Below are 14,684 nucleotides of genomic sequence, written 5' to 3'. Positions count from 1 at the left end.
AGTTCACGTCTATCACCACCTACAAAGCCCCCCTTATCTTGTTTTGAAGAATCTCGTGAGAGGGAGAATTGGGGCATCGCGCTACTTTCCTCTCGGATCTTTTGTTTTCCCTTTTTTGTTAGGTCGTTTAAAGATATTTTCGCCTTTAACGCAATCCATAATATTATACCTCACCGATTATTTTTCTCATACTGTTCCTTGCTATTTGTTAAATGTCCAAATGTAAGGGATGATTTTTCATTGCCTTAAATAAATTCTTAGAACTATGAGAGTGTGCCTCAATGTGTTAAACTAGCATTAATTAACTTGTAATAAATTATGATAGTTAAATTAATAAACACTATGTTTAATTTATGTTTTTACTACATATACTCTGTAATTTACACACACATATATATATAAACATATATGTAATTTTTTTGTGTGTGTGCGGCTGTGGTCTTGTATTGTGTATGGTTCTATGTTCTTTGTCTGCTGCTGTTTTTTTTTTTTGAAAAATGTATGAAAGTGTTGGGAAGGAAAATAGCATAAGTTACTTCAGTTAAATTAATATATACTTTTGTCTGATGTTATGGGTCTTTTGCTGTTGTGTCTCAGGTTGCAAGCATACATATTACTTTGTATTCCATGCTAAATACCTTGATACGAAGCATTTTAACATTGTCACCTTTTTTTTTTTTCTTTTCCCAGTACCACATCTATTCGACATTACCAAACACACTCACTACACACACATCTGTGAGACACTATTTATTGTAAATGAAGACAGCTTCTTCTGTTTTTAACTACACTCATGGACACAATCGTTTTATTTTAGGATATTTTCTACTTCTTTTCCTTTTCTTTCTATAGGCCCTTTTTTTCCCCCCTCTATTATTTTTTGGGCCATTTATTTTAAATTTTATTTTGTCCCATCTTTTCTTCCTGGCCTTTTGAACTTGTACAAAATGTACGAAGTTCTTTTTTACTCTCCTCTGGAATATGAAATTGCCCCTCTTTCTTCGCACCTAAGCTTGATTTTTCGCCCATCGGCGCAGAAAGATTTAGCGGGTGCAAAACAAGACATCTGTCTACTTTGTCTGTCTGTCTGTTGTCATCGGCGAAGTGAGTAAGCGAATTTTGTTTCCAAATTACTTTTGTAAGCTTCAATTTAAAACGTTTTTTACTATGCATGTCATGATAATCTGGTTATTTATTCTAGGGAAATATTTTTATTTTGCCATGAATTTCCCAAAATGCGGCAGCCAGGCTAAAATGTTTACTATCTTTTGATTTTAAAGTCATGTTTGTTTCAGCAACTAATATTACTAGGGTATCCAAGTTTAATTAGAAATACACAGAAAATGATTATAATCGCTGTTTGTCAAATTGTATATTAGGAAAACAAGATGGACTGTTATTCTTTTGAAAATAAAATTATCAAATCCACTTTCAGATCTTTGATATAGGTATTTAAATTAAAGTTATGACTTTAGAAACGTATTCGGAAAGATTAACAAATTGTTTTATTTAAAAAAAGAATGAGGGAAAGTTATTATTTATCTCCCAAAAATAGACAGCTTAGTGCCCACCTGCGTAGATTTTTATGTTTTCTAATCTAAATTACTTTGTATTTCCAACATAAAAGTATTAAAAACGTTTTCTTATGTACTTTTATTTAAATGTAATTTAGTAAGTTGAAAGTAAACAAATTATTTTCTTCTCAGATTATCAAACTCGAAAATGGATTTTCCATCTCTGAAACCTCAGCATCATGCCCTTGAAAAAGTGCAGATTCCTGAAAGTGGAGAATATGGTACATGTAACACAATGACAAATGGGTGAGGGTTTTTTTGTTTTGTTTCTAATTTGTTCTTTTTTTTTTTTTAATGTTGTAACATGATATGTGTAGAGGAGCAAAGTAAAATGGAAATCAGGTATATATTAAAGTTGGTTTTATAGAAAACTTCTGTTCAAGGAAGCGTAGTTTAAGATTCTTTTTTTTTCCTTCAAAAAAAGTAAAAATATTATTTTGGAACTTTTTTTAAAATTGAACAGAAGAATAAAAGAAATGATATCTATTTCTCTTGAGATATTCAAAAATTTTAGATTAATCTAATGTTAGCATTTTACTGTGCATTTTGCTCTTCAATGAAGATGATCCTTGTAAGCTGTTTTTTATTTTGTGTGTGTGTGTGTGTTGTTGTTGTTGTTGTTTTGTTTTATATTCCAATATTATTATTATTAGTGTTATTATGATCTTTGAAATAAAAGAACTGCAAGTGATAAAATAAAATTACTCATTTTCATTGCAAGAAATGTAGAATCCCCCCCTCGGGAAAAAAAATCAATTTTTTTTTTTTGTTAAATGTTTGATGGATTGGGGCTGTAGTTTTTGTTGACATTCAGTATTAGTTTACTAATAGAAATAGGTTATGGGTTAGGTTAAATTCTGTTACCACAGATGATAAAATTTATATTTAATGATTTACTTAAAGTCTTATTTATATTCTGAAAAATACACTAATAAAATATGTTGTTTCTCATTACACTACTATTTCTGTTTCCTTAAAATAAACAAAAAATATTAAGTGTTAACTGATAAAACCTTTACGGTTGATCTTTAGATTATGGTAATTTGGCGACCAACTCTCCTACGGCAACCCTCTATTTTTTTTTTCTCGCCGCCATTTTGTCTTCACGAAGCAAAGACATGTTTCTTTTCTTTTTATCTACTGAACACTTCTTCCAACAATCTAGTAGCCGAATTACACTTATGCTAGAAATTTTATCTAACAAAACTGCTTAATCATGATAAATATTCACTGCAAAATTGGGAAAAAGTGCACAATACCATACTCCTTATGCGTTTTTCAAAATAACACATACACATAAACCATGTACACATCGACTTATTTTTACTTAAAAAAAACATCCCAGAATTACACAAAAATGGCATTGCACACTCTTCACTATATCCATGTACACTGCTTTTTTCTCATAAATTAGAAAAATTTCACGAAAATACATGACAATTTTCTGAATCTTTAAACCTGGTAAAAAGAACATATATGAAATTACCTGATCGCGAAAAAGTATATACCCTTTCCAAATATGAACATTTCCACATATAAAATAAATAAAATATCCAAAAACTTTTACCTCTAAATCATCTATTATATTATAAATGTCACCAACGAATTCATACCGCAAGCATTACAAACACTTAGTGTCAAATATTTAAATTATTTCCATGCATGTTTACTTCAACTAAAACGTATAACAAATTCCTACATACACAAAATTCGCAAAATAACTATCATTTAATTAAAATATAATTAAATTCAAAAACACTACTTAAAATATAAATAAGCACATACATTAAATTAATAAAAATTAGCTTACAATCCTAATTAGTTTAAACTAAATCATTGCTAATAACAATTTTCCCAATAATACCAAATTACTTTACTTCCACCTTACATTTAGAACAATGCATAAAAATAATATCCTGAAATAATTAAAAATACTAACTTACCTAATCTTCTTCAGAATCTTGATTACGTGTCCGATAAACTTTTCTTATTTCCTCGGCTAAATAAAAAGCAAGCGTATGTGCGCCTGTTTCAGGATCTTTAAAATCATACTTATAGTTCACAGCAAGGTACCAGGTAAAATAAATAACTTAATAAAACATCTTTACTTCTATCTCACACAACCTTAAAGAAACTCTTATTACTACCCCTTTCAATCCCACTAAATACCCATTTCGAATTCACTTTAGTTAGGGCCATGGGATCCAAAAATTAACGAACACTGTTTCACACAACACAGAATAAAGCCAAATACAAAATTTCCAGATTTTTTCCCGATTTCCCCCCTTTTCCGATTAAAGAACCGTAATTCGTCCATTAATATCACATGACATATCCCATGATCTCTCATTTCCCTCACACAAAATAATGCATAATCGGAACTGAGTACTGCTCACATTATTACCAAAGTCCCAGGTAGTAACCTTTATCGCCTCCAAAATGTCGCCAAACTACCAGTTACCATATTCTAAAGATCAGCCACTTTTACTTTGCTATCTTAAACAGTTCTCCAGATTATTTTTTAAGTATGTTGGACTAATAAACTGCATCAAGATAAAAAAGATCTTGTCAACTCAGTTAGCTGTATGTTTGTGACAAAGCTTGTGCAAAGTTTATCCTTCAAATGAACAATTACACAAAGCGCAGTATTCGCTTTTTATTAAATTTGTAAGAGACAGCATCAATCACTGATGAATTTTTTTTTACCTTATGTTGTGCACGGGAGGGGGAAGTAGAATTATTGCTTGCTAGCCAACTTTCTGCAATTCTTTAAATTTTTTCCATCACAGTCAGGAGAAAAAAATTAAAGAGATATTCAAAATTAAAGATTAAACTAACAGATATGATTTTAACTTTCTCACATCTGCCCTTACTTGAATATGTAGAAAAATTAAAAATTCCCCGATTGAAGAAGCATGATTAAGTGAACTTACGTGATTAGGTTAACTTATGGGCTACTGATTTACTGAAGTACTTTCAAGTTGCATGCATTTCACAGATGATCAAAAGGTAAACCATTCTAGAAATAAAAATATATTTAAAAATAAAGTAGTTTGTAGTAATTTTACATAAGTTAATCAATTTAATATATATACGAAGCGTATTCGGAAACTAAGTACCGTTTTGAAAAAAAAATAGTAAAACAATTTTTTCGAATCCAATTTTATTTTTACATGAAAATACATGTCTTAAACTATTTTTCAACATAGTTTCCGCCAATGATCAAACACTTGTCATAGTGGGTGACCAGTTTTTGTATACCATCGTCAAAGAAACTTCCCGCCAGTTTCGATAACCACGACTCCACAGCATTTTTCGCTGTCAGATCCAAAGCGCTTGCCACCAAGCTCGCACTTCATGTGCAAGAAAAAGTGATAGTCGGACGGCGCCAAGTTCGGGCTGTACAGCGGGTGATCGAACTGCTCCCAATGAAACTGTCGAATTAACGATTGAGTGACACCAGTAGTATGGGGCTGAGCATTGTCATGGAGCAACACAATTCCTTTACTGAGCATTCCTCTTCATTTGTTTTGAATGGCATGCCTTAGTTTTGTTAAAGTCTCACAATATCGTGCCGCATTAATGGTTTCACCTCTGGGAAGAAAGCGTCTGTTCTCATGAATTGCTTCATCAACTTTCCTTATCAAATCATCGGTGACAACCGACTACTCCGAGCCTCGGCATGGACATTTGTTCGACCTGCATTAAAGATTCTTACCCACTTTCTCACCATTCCATCACTTATCGTGTATTCACCGTAAACTTCTGTCACTTGACGATAAATTTCGTCCGGTTTAACATTCCTCGCGTTAAAAAATTTAATCATGGCACGAATCTCACAGTCAGTGGGAGAACTAATTGTCTTAAACATTTTGAATGTGCACAGCAAACTGAAAACACAACATAGAGCAACCAAAATGGCGACAATTGAAAGTCAGTGAACAAGAAAGACTAGTGCCCATGGGCAGGACACCTACCACAGCACTACGACGGCGCTAGAATGAAACAGTACTTTGTTTCTGAATATGCTATGTATATATATATATAAAATACTATTGCTATCATTAATTAAAAACAAATTAGCATCCAGTATCTAAAATTAATTGCATTAAACTCGATAAGTTGTATTCATTTTCATGCTGAGTACTTATATTACAGATTTGTCTCAGTTAGAAGTCAGATGTGTGTCCCTCATCCTTTAGAGCACTCAGAAAAAAATGTAAGTTATAGTTTTGCAATAATATATTTGTTATGTTAGAACTACTTGCATTAAAAACAATTAAATTTTTTAATTACTTGCATTAAAAATAATAAATCATGATAAATGCAGCTAGTGACAACTCAGTGGCAAATTTAAACATTAATAAGATAAATTTTGATAAAAAGTAATAGTACTCTGATAATCTGTTCAACTCTGATAAGAATTGCTGGGCAAAGTGCTAAGTTGCCAAAATAAGCAACCCAAAATTTTACAAAAATGTATTTATCTGCCACCCACCAATTGTTGTGGGTGCATTTATGTTCAGTTTTGAAATTCAAAATTCACGTTTGTGATTTCTGCTTGTTTTGATGAGTGTGTTGATTTTTTTTTGATAACAAATCATAAAGCTACTGTGGACTTTGTATGCTAATGAGAAAAAAAAAAAAAAAAAAAAAAAAAAAAGGTTGCATTTTTTCAAAAATATGGCATTTTGCTTAGTCATAGAGAGTGTAGGACTGTCCATTTCATTAACTTAATGTGTGCAATTCTGTGTTTTTTCTTTAAGTTAAAATAGGTTAATGTGTACATGGGCAGAAGACCATGAAAAACAAAAGTTAAGTGTTTTAATACAGACTTTTTTGCTGTTTTATTTTGTTATATTTCATTATAGATGCTTTTTTATGTATTTTTCAATGTTTCATACTTTTTTAATTTCATAAATTTATTTCTGTTTTATGTAATTTATCATTAATCCTTGTTAATGCCTTACTTTTTTAAATGGCTACTATTTTTTTGTATGTTAAGTTAGTGACTTTGCAAGAGAGTTGGCTAGTTAATTAGTGAGTATCAGAGTGATTTTATTAAAATTTATCATTAATCTTTAAGAATTTATGAGGCCTCTTTATTAAATACTAGCATTTTATGAACACGTTGTAGTGAACTTTCCCTAAAATGACTAAAGTATGTTTTATCATGTAAACTGATTATTTTTTTATTGAAATTAATGCTAAAAGAAAGTTAAATTTTTATGTAATGAAAGCATGAAATAAAGGAGAAGCAACTTTGAGGTTGAACTTTACTGTATGGTTCTGCTTGGTTTCTGTCTGAAAAAAATCACCAAGTGGTATTGGTTGTTCTTGAAATCTGGAAGCCCGCTGCGTGAAGTAAGTTTTTTGGTAACCGTAATGTTGATAATGTTGGTGAAACTAGTCATGGGGGAAAATTGCGAACATTGCCAAATGTGTTAAGTTGAAATTTTGGTTGTTTTTTGTAATAGTAATCCTTTTGTATAGACCATAGATTTTGAATTGCTATGTTAGGTTGCATGTGCATAATGTTTTTTGAAAGTGGTGCCTGAAAGTTTGCTTAGTGTTATAAACGAGTATATTATTCTGGATACGACTGTTTGGAAGGAGTGCATAAAATAGAAGGAACTGATTTATGGCTTTCTTGCATGCTATTATATGTATTTATCCGCTATTAACAGCGGATGAACCAAAATGACCAGATATTTAATTGAATTGCTTACATGGACGAGGATGATGTTAGGAGGTGTAAAGGTATGCACGTGAAGAAAACATATGTTAAAGAATTAATGTTTTATTTATTTATTGGTGTCTGTGTGTTAATTTATGTTGTTTAATGTTTTTATGTTAGGAAATATGTATTTTTGGTTATTTGTTCGTGTTTGTGTGTTAAGACAGCAGCGAATTTTTTTCTGGTTAACATGATAGTTTTAACTTTGTTTTAGCTTTCTGATTAAGTGAAAATAGATCGACGTGTGCATGGAGAAAGTGAAATTAGTGCACAATGCCTAGTTTGTGCAATTCTCTGATGAAGTTAAAATAGGTTAATGTGTACATGGATAGAGTTAAATTAGTGAGCAATGCCTAGTTTGTGCAATTATCTGATGTTCTTTAAGTTAAAATAGGCCAATGTGTACATGAACGCAGAGTTTGCGTAAGTGTTTGATTTCTTGTTTTGATTTTCTGTAGGGGGTGAAAGGATCGTCACCATCTTGAAATTGGTGCCGATCCTTCGTGGCGCCAATCTTGTCAAAGATTCGCCAAGTGGAACCGTAGACTAAAGATTAACCCAACTTAGAAAAAGATTCTTGAAAAGGTGATGCTAAAGAAGGAATACATTCAGGATTATTAACAAGATCCAAATGATTTTATTAATATAAAACACCTCCAGGAAGGCTAGACAGGACTACAGGAAGGCTTTAATAATTTTGGCTGGAGAGCAATAGATGTTTTTTTTTTTTTTTTTTTTTTTTTTTTTTTTTACCAGACGTAATGATCAGTAGAGGTTTGATGAGTTTTTTTTTTTTTTTTTTCTGAATATAAGTCTCATACATTTTAGTATGAATTTTAAGGTTTACTTTGAGCAATGTATATTAAATCACAGCAACAAGGAATACCATAGAGACTTGAGAAATTGTTATCTAGAATGGTGTGTAAATTTCGTGTGGCAAATTTTATTAGCAGGAGGGAAAAACATGAAAATATATGTAAAATCCATTCAGTTTTACCCAATATTTTTGCATACAATTTATGTATTGATAGAAAAAATTGAATATCGTAATCAGTCCAAGTATGTTTTCTCTTGTGTTGAGATGACAGTTTTTTAACCATGTGGTCAATAGTATAAGATATTGAAACTTATATAAATTGTAATCATACTTAAATGGTCAATAGTATAAGATACTTAAATGGTCAATAGTATAAGATATTGAAACTTATATAAATTGTAATCATACTTAAATAGTTGAATTTCTCGATTAAGAGCTTTTTGGATGGGCAAACTTTGAGTGCATGAGAAATGAAAGTAAGAAAATGAAACCAGAATATGTTTAGCAGGATGACAAGATTTGATGTGCTAGGGGAGACAACCTTATTAAGAATTATGATAAAGGTATTGAAGTTAGATTTGTTGCGTATGACCAAGGCATCAACAAACAAACACACAGGATGACTTCAAGTTAAAAAGTGAACCAAATAAAATGTCTCATGACTGAAAATTTTCTTTTTTCCTGTTAAACAGTGCTCATAGATCAATCATCAACATAATGAAACTAAGCTAGGATGTGTAATTATTTTAAGTAATTTAGATTCAAATAATGCATGCACATATTGTCAAGAATAAGGCAGAGAGGGATTTCTGTGGATAATCCTTCAGTTTAGCAACAATAATTATTTTGGAAAACAAAGTAAGCAGCTATGTATGTAGCATTATTTTTGTTCTTGCATTTTCATGATATGTTGCATGTATTTAAAAGTTGTCTTATTTTATATAGTTTTCTATTTATCTTCATTATGCTGATGTTCCCATTTTAATCAAATTTTATTTAAACTAACATTATATTACTATTATAATAGAACATTATCTGTAAAGTTTCAATTATAGTGTTGATATTTTTATTTAGTTTAAAGCAAATGCTGAGAAAATGTGCTTGGCATTTCTTGCTTCTGTTCAAGGAGTTGCAGCCCCTTTAAAAATCATGCATGAAAAAAATGCTGTAAAAAAGGTAAAATCTTTCTTGAATAAGTCCTTTATAAATGTAGTTTAACATGTATATTATTTAAACACTTGCACTTGTAAAATAAAGTAATTCAATATTCGGGCCTCCAGACCACCAACCAAAATGTAAACAAATAAATAAGTAAAAATAATAAGAGAACTTCCCCCCCCCATAAAATCTAGGAATGAAGAATATCAACAAAAGAGGCATGTATGTCATAAAAGCGATTTTTCTCTCAAATAACTGAAATTCCTACAATCACTTTCAAACACCTGCTGGCTATGAAGCTGCATTGTAGCCAAGAAAAATACATTGATTGGCATAGTATAGATGTTGGCCAGGATCACACTTATGGCTCTCGAGTGGTTGGGGGGGGGGCAAGATCACCACTATGAATTTTGCTGCCTGATGTGTGGGATCTAAATTTTTATGCTCCCATTAAATTCTAAAATTTTTACCACCTAATGTGGCATACTGGCTCTATGGAAGCAGGGAAGTATTCCTCTGACTGACCTAAGCAATAAGCAATGCCTATTGCCATCTCTGTATACATTTAAATTGATGATCTAAAATCCAGAATTGCTGAAGTCATAATGATTCCAGATTTGGACTTTGTTCTATATACTAGTTCTTTTGTATATAGACTGAATGAAAAGCCTTAAAACATTCTTTTTGACTATGGGCCTATTTTATATATCATTTTATCAACAATTAAAAAACATGGAATAGATTGTGTTTTTGTGACATCCTCTTAGATTCTAAATTTTTTGTGGATGTGGGATTTGTGACATCCTCTTAGACTTGTGTGTGTGACATTTTTTATTTCCTTTCTAAAGTGGAGTACCTCTTCTGGCATAACTGCCTTTTGATACTTATGTATTAGCACACATATTCCAATTGTCATGTATTATTTTGTTGTGTATAATTATTACATATTTTACTGTGCATAGGGAATTCTTAGTGATTATATTATTTTACTGTGAATAATGAATATGTAATGTTCTTATTTAAGGATTAATATTTAATATTTAGTTTTGTTTAAATTTTTTGTTCGTTTACGGCAAAGCTCTTTTAAGTTTAGCTGAAGATGGGATAAAGATAAAAGGGCGCTGGCATATTTCGATCTCACAAGGCGGCTTCTTTAGAGGGTCAGGGGTCGAACTGCCCAGCTGCAATTTCCTTTTCTCTTTTCGTGGGGTTGACCACTTGTTTAGGGTGTGGGGGCGACTTGTTTAGGGTGTGGACTTGACCACTTGTTTAGGGTGTGGGGGTGTATTTCAGCCTTTCTGGAGTAGAGAACTGGGTGATGTGTTTATTACTTACTGGTGTTGCAAGTTTTACTGAATTATGGGTTAGAAACACTCCTCTGTGGTGCGATAAAGAAGGGTATGTCATTTTTGTGAGGGGTCTGATTTTCTTCGAAGTTTGGTAGTTATTTATCACCTCTATTTTAGTTGGCTAGAGGGAGTTCAAGTTTCGCTTAAGATTGGCTAATTTTAAATTTTAGTATTTTTTGAGTCAATAGTGAATTAGAGGGGTTTCATTTGAGAGTCAAGCGAGTTTTCTTAAGCCATTGCATGAAAGGAGGAGGGAGAATTTTTGTGAGATTTGGTCCATTTTTGATCTACTTTTGAGAGGAGCTTAGCCCGGCGAGTGCGGTTAATATTGTCTATCTCCGAGGTGCTGGCCACGGGGGCAGATCCGAGCTCGTCAGGGGCTCCCATCGGTTAGACTTCAGCGAAATCGGTTGAAGATCTGGGGCTAGGTCCAGCATTTTTCCTTGACTGGCAACTTTTGATCTCACGTTTTCTACTTGTGGAAGAGTTGAGTCTGAATTGCTCGCGCTGAATTTCCAGTTTGCTTTGGAAAATGTGGAAAGAGGAAAATCGTTATTTCCTTATGTCTGCCGTTTTCTGTTATCTTCATAAGAACTTCAAAATAAAAGGAAAGGCTGATTTTTTTTTTTTTTTTTTTTAGTTAAAATGCTGCTAGACGGAGGATAGTGCTGGAATTATTAGAAATTTCCCATTGTGATTTAAACAGACATCCTGACTTGGTTTTCCTGACAACGATGGAAAGTGAAACTATGCGAAAATTCCCGTTGTGCCTTCGATACAGATTCAGATTTCATACAGATTTCAGTGCCTTCGATACAGATTCAGATTTCAGGAAAGCCGATACAGATTTTAGTATCGGCTTTCCTGACATCGATGAAGTTCTGGCAGTTATTGTTTCAGTGTTTTGTGATTGGTTCCGGGCAGCTCCCCGAGTCCTTCAGACATGTGTACGCGGATTCTGTAAGAGACTTTATATTTTCATTTTTGCTTCTCTTTTAATAATTAATCTTTAGGATTTTGGAGATGTTAAATTCTAAAGCTTTACCTGACATTTTTATGTAGATTAAAATTCGAATATTTGCTGTTAATCAATCAATCAATAGTTGAGAAAGTGTTATGAGTAATTTATAGTTGAGATGGTGTTAGTTATTTTTTTTTTTTCAATGTTTAATTGTCCTGAATTTAAATTCTTGAGTACATGTTTAAAAGATTAATAACTGTGAGGTGTTTCACTATGATTTTTGTACAAATTGAATAATGTTAAAAATGAGATTGAAATGAAATGAGTACTTTTAAAAAATGTTTTGTAGGGGTAGTCTCTCCAGCTATCTAAATTATAAACCTTTTGGAATATTAAGTAAAATTCTTTTATTGATTTAATTATTGTATGTTTCTTTTGAGTTTTAATTGTGGTCTACTGTAGGTCACCCATGTGTTCTTTACTGAAACATGGTTTTACTTCAATTCAAACCTGAGTATGTAATCAGTTGCGGTAGTAAAAGAATCAATTTTTAGAGTTTTGTGACTGTACGATTGGCTTAATTAATTTATATGAATTGGTGATTAGAATTCTTTGGTGTGAGATTTATCTTTCCCTGGTGTTTTGAAGAGTTCTGAGTTGTATTTAAAATGTAAAGTGCTTTAGTGGCTATCTATAGAGTGATATTTATGCCTTTTAAGAAAGTCAGTGGATCTAGTTTTATTTTAGAGAGAGATAGCGTGTTACGGAAATGTATTTTTACATTTTGTTTGATAATAATCTTTGATTCTAACAAAACACCAGGGAGGATAGTAATTTTTTTCTTTGACTTTATGAGTCAAGAATAGTTTCTCTTTTATGTAAGAGTACTTAGAAGTTTTTTTTTTTTTTTTTTTTTTTTTTTTTGTCGTCGTAAGAAGTCAGTTTATTTGTCAAAATAATTTTTAACATTTTTTCCCCTATGTAACACAATAGAAGTTGCCTAATTTTAAAATAGCATCAAATTCTGGCAAACATGTGCATAAGGCAATTGTATGCATATCATGCAACCATATGCATCACATTTTTTGACTTTTAACAAGCAACTTTGCCATTTTTTTATATTCTTTTACCGTGATTTTTGTAAGCATACAAGAACCTGCTTGTAAGCAGGTTACTGACTCATTTTTGGAGTCAATAACTTAATTAAAATTTCAAATATATGTAGTTATGTCAAATATTTTTTGCAGTTATAAATCATTATTATTTTTTAGTACTCTTCTGTTATCAGGACCAGATTTAGAAGTGTATATATGTATGCACATGTGTATATATGTGTGTACACACACAGATACACATATAGACATTTCTGGACCCGGTGCCCCCTGATAACAGAACAGTACTTCTTTTTCTTCTGTAAAAATTACCAAACTGCCAACTGACAGTAACATGCGTCTCTCTTCAATGTTAAGAATTACCTGAAATTATGTGTCATTATGTCTGCACTTTATGCAGGATATTCTAGTATTGACAAATCAGTTTTATGCTGTTATCACCCATATAGATGCAAAACAAAGTATGGAATTTTTCAAGGAAATGAGTTCTTGCAATACTACAGGCTTCTATCTTCAATATTTTATGATAACCACCAAAATATTCCATTCAACACTACGTTTAACTTAACCAGTCAAAAAGAAGGATGAAACATGGAACTTAACTATATAATTTATCTAAAGTTTCTGGAAAAGTTTTGTTCGACAAGAAGTTAAGGAACATTTTTGTCCCGTCTGATAGCAGTTTTAGACAGTCCTCTTGGAGCAATTCATGCAAAATTTATTTATTATAACAGCAACATGTAGATGGGCATTGTCTGGAAGCCAAACATCTATTTCTTGAGTAAATCTGTTCATTTCTTCCTTGTGGCTTCATATAAATAGTTTTAAAACAAATTACATAATAGTCATTAGGCACTGCATGCTCACCCATGGATATGAACCCCAGTGGATAACCTGCTGGAATAGTAAACAGCAGGTTATCTGCTTCAAGACAGTAATACACAAGTGATAGATCGATTTTTTGTGTATTACTTACTGCCTTGAAGAGACTCCATTGAAGAACTGAACATGGCTTTACTACAATATAAATACTTTGATATTTCATGTTTCACTTCAGTTCTTAATTTATTTAATGCATATTTCAACCACAATTGTAGTACATTTTCATTTGTATAACTGTGATTTCTTAATTCATATATTGCCATAACTGTAACTGTACCATGCTTTGTCATGAAAAGACATCATATAGAGACATGCTTTGTCAGAAAGACATATAGAGATGTCTCCCATGACAAAAAATACTTGATTCTTTCACTTTATGGCTAAATATTGAAGCTCATAGCTGTACATAAGAAATTTATAATGTGACATTTTTTATCAGCTTTTGCTGAATGTATGATTTATTATATATTTTCTATTACTGTGAGTGACCTTTATTATTTTTTGTAGATACAACGTTTGCCCTTTTTGCCAAGCTCAAGTATTGCTTTAGAAACATTAGAAGGGCGAGATGAGACAATTGATTTTGATGATTATGTATTTAATGGTAAGTAACTTTTAGACAACATTATATTGATAAATCAAAGTTTTAATGGTTCTTATTTATGTCACTTTATCTTGTAGATCCTGTGGAAGGTATCGAATCGCTTGCACCGCCACATATGGTTATGGAAAAATTTCTCTTCGGACCTAATGTGTAAAAAGATAATTTATTGTTTAAAATATCATTCATGTATTTTGTGAATAAAATTTTTAAAAAGCTAATTTGTAAATTATTTTCCTTAAACTTTGTTGCAATTTTATTGTGGTGGAAACTTAGTTTTTTTAATTATAAAAGTCTTCGAAATTCTGAGAATTAACTTTTACTTAAGGTCTTTGAAAAGTTTCCTTGTTAATTTTATCATCAGAATTTGCCAATACAGCCACAGCCATTACGTTTTAGCTCTTTTAAATGGTGTTTTTTTATGAGAGATTTCTGCTGTATATTTTTGGTAGTTTTGATAAAACTGAAATATGCTATATGGCTGTGTTTATAG

General features: G+C 31.6%; 1 protein-coding gene across 2 annotated transcripts; it reads left to right on the top strand.

Moving 5' to 3' along the window:
- Positions 1–1,020: 1,020 nt before the first annotated feature.
- On the top strand, positions 1,021–14,412 carry Pomp (proteasome maturation protein). Of its 2 annotated transcripts, none has more exons than XM_035359403.2 (6): positions 1,021–1,104; positions 1,707–1,820; positions 5,733–5,793; positions 9,203–9,304; positions 14,098–14,194; positions 14,272–14,412. In XM_035359403.2, the coding sequence occupies exons 2-6, from the start codon at positions 1,723–1,725 to the stop codon at positions 14,346–14,348; spliced, it is 435 nt and encodes a 144-aa protein (XP_035215294.1). In that variant the 5' UTR covers positions 1,021–1,104; positions 1,707–1,722; the 3' UTR covers positions 14,349–14,412. The 2 variants fall into 2 exon arrangements, with proteins under 2 accessions (XP_035215294.1, XP_085680291.1); XM_085824165.1 differs by having other exon boundaries at positions 1,053–1,138.
- The last annotated feature ends 272 nt before the right edge of the window (positions 14,413–14,684 follow it).

This window comes from Stegodyphus dumicola, chromosome 9 (assembly GCF_044657685.1).
Source record: "Stegodyphus dumicola isolate Sdum_Otavi_A_Nest chromosome 9, ASM4465768v1".
Lineage (NCBI taxonomy): Eukaryota > Metazoa > Arthropoda > Arachnida > Araneae > Eresidae > Stegodyphus > Stegodyphus dumicola.
The sequence above is the reverse complement of the archived record's forward strand: the minus strand, read 5'-3'. Positions and strand labels throughout refer to the sequence as shown.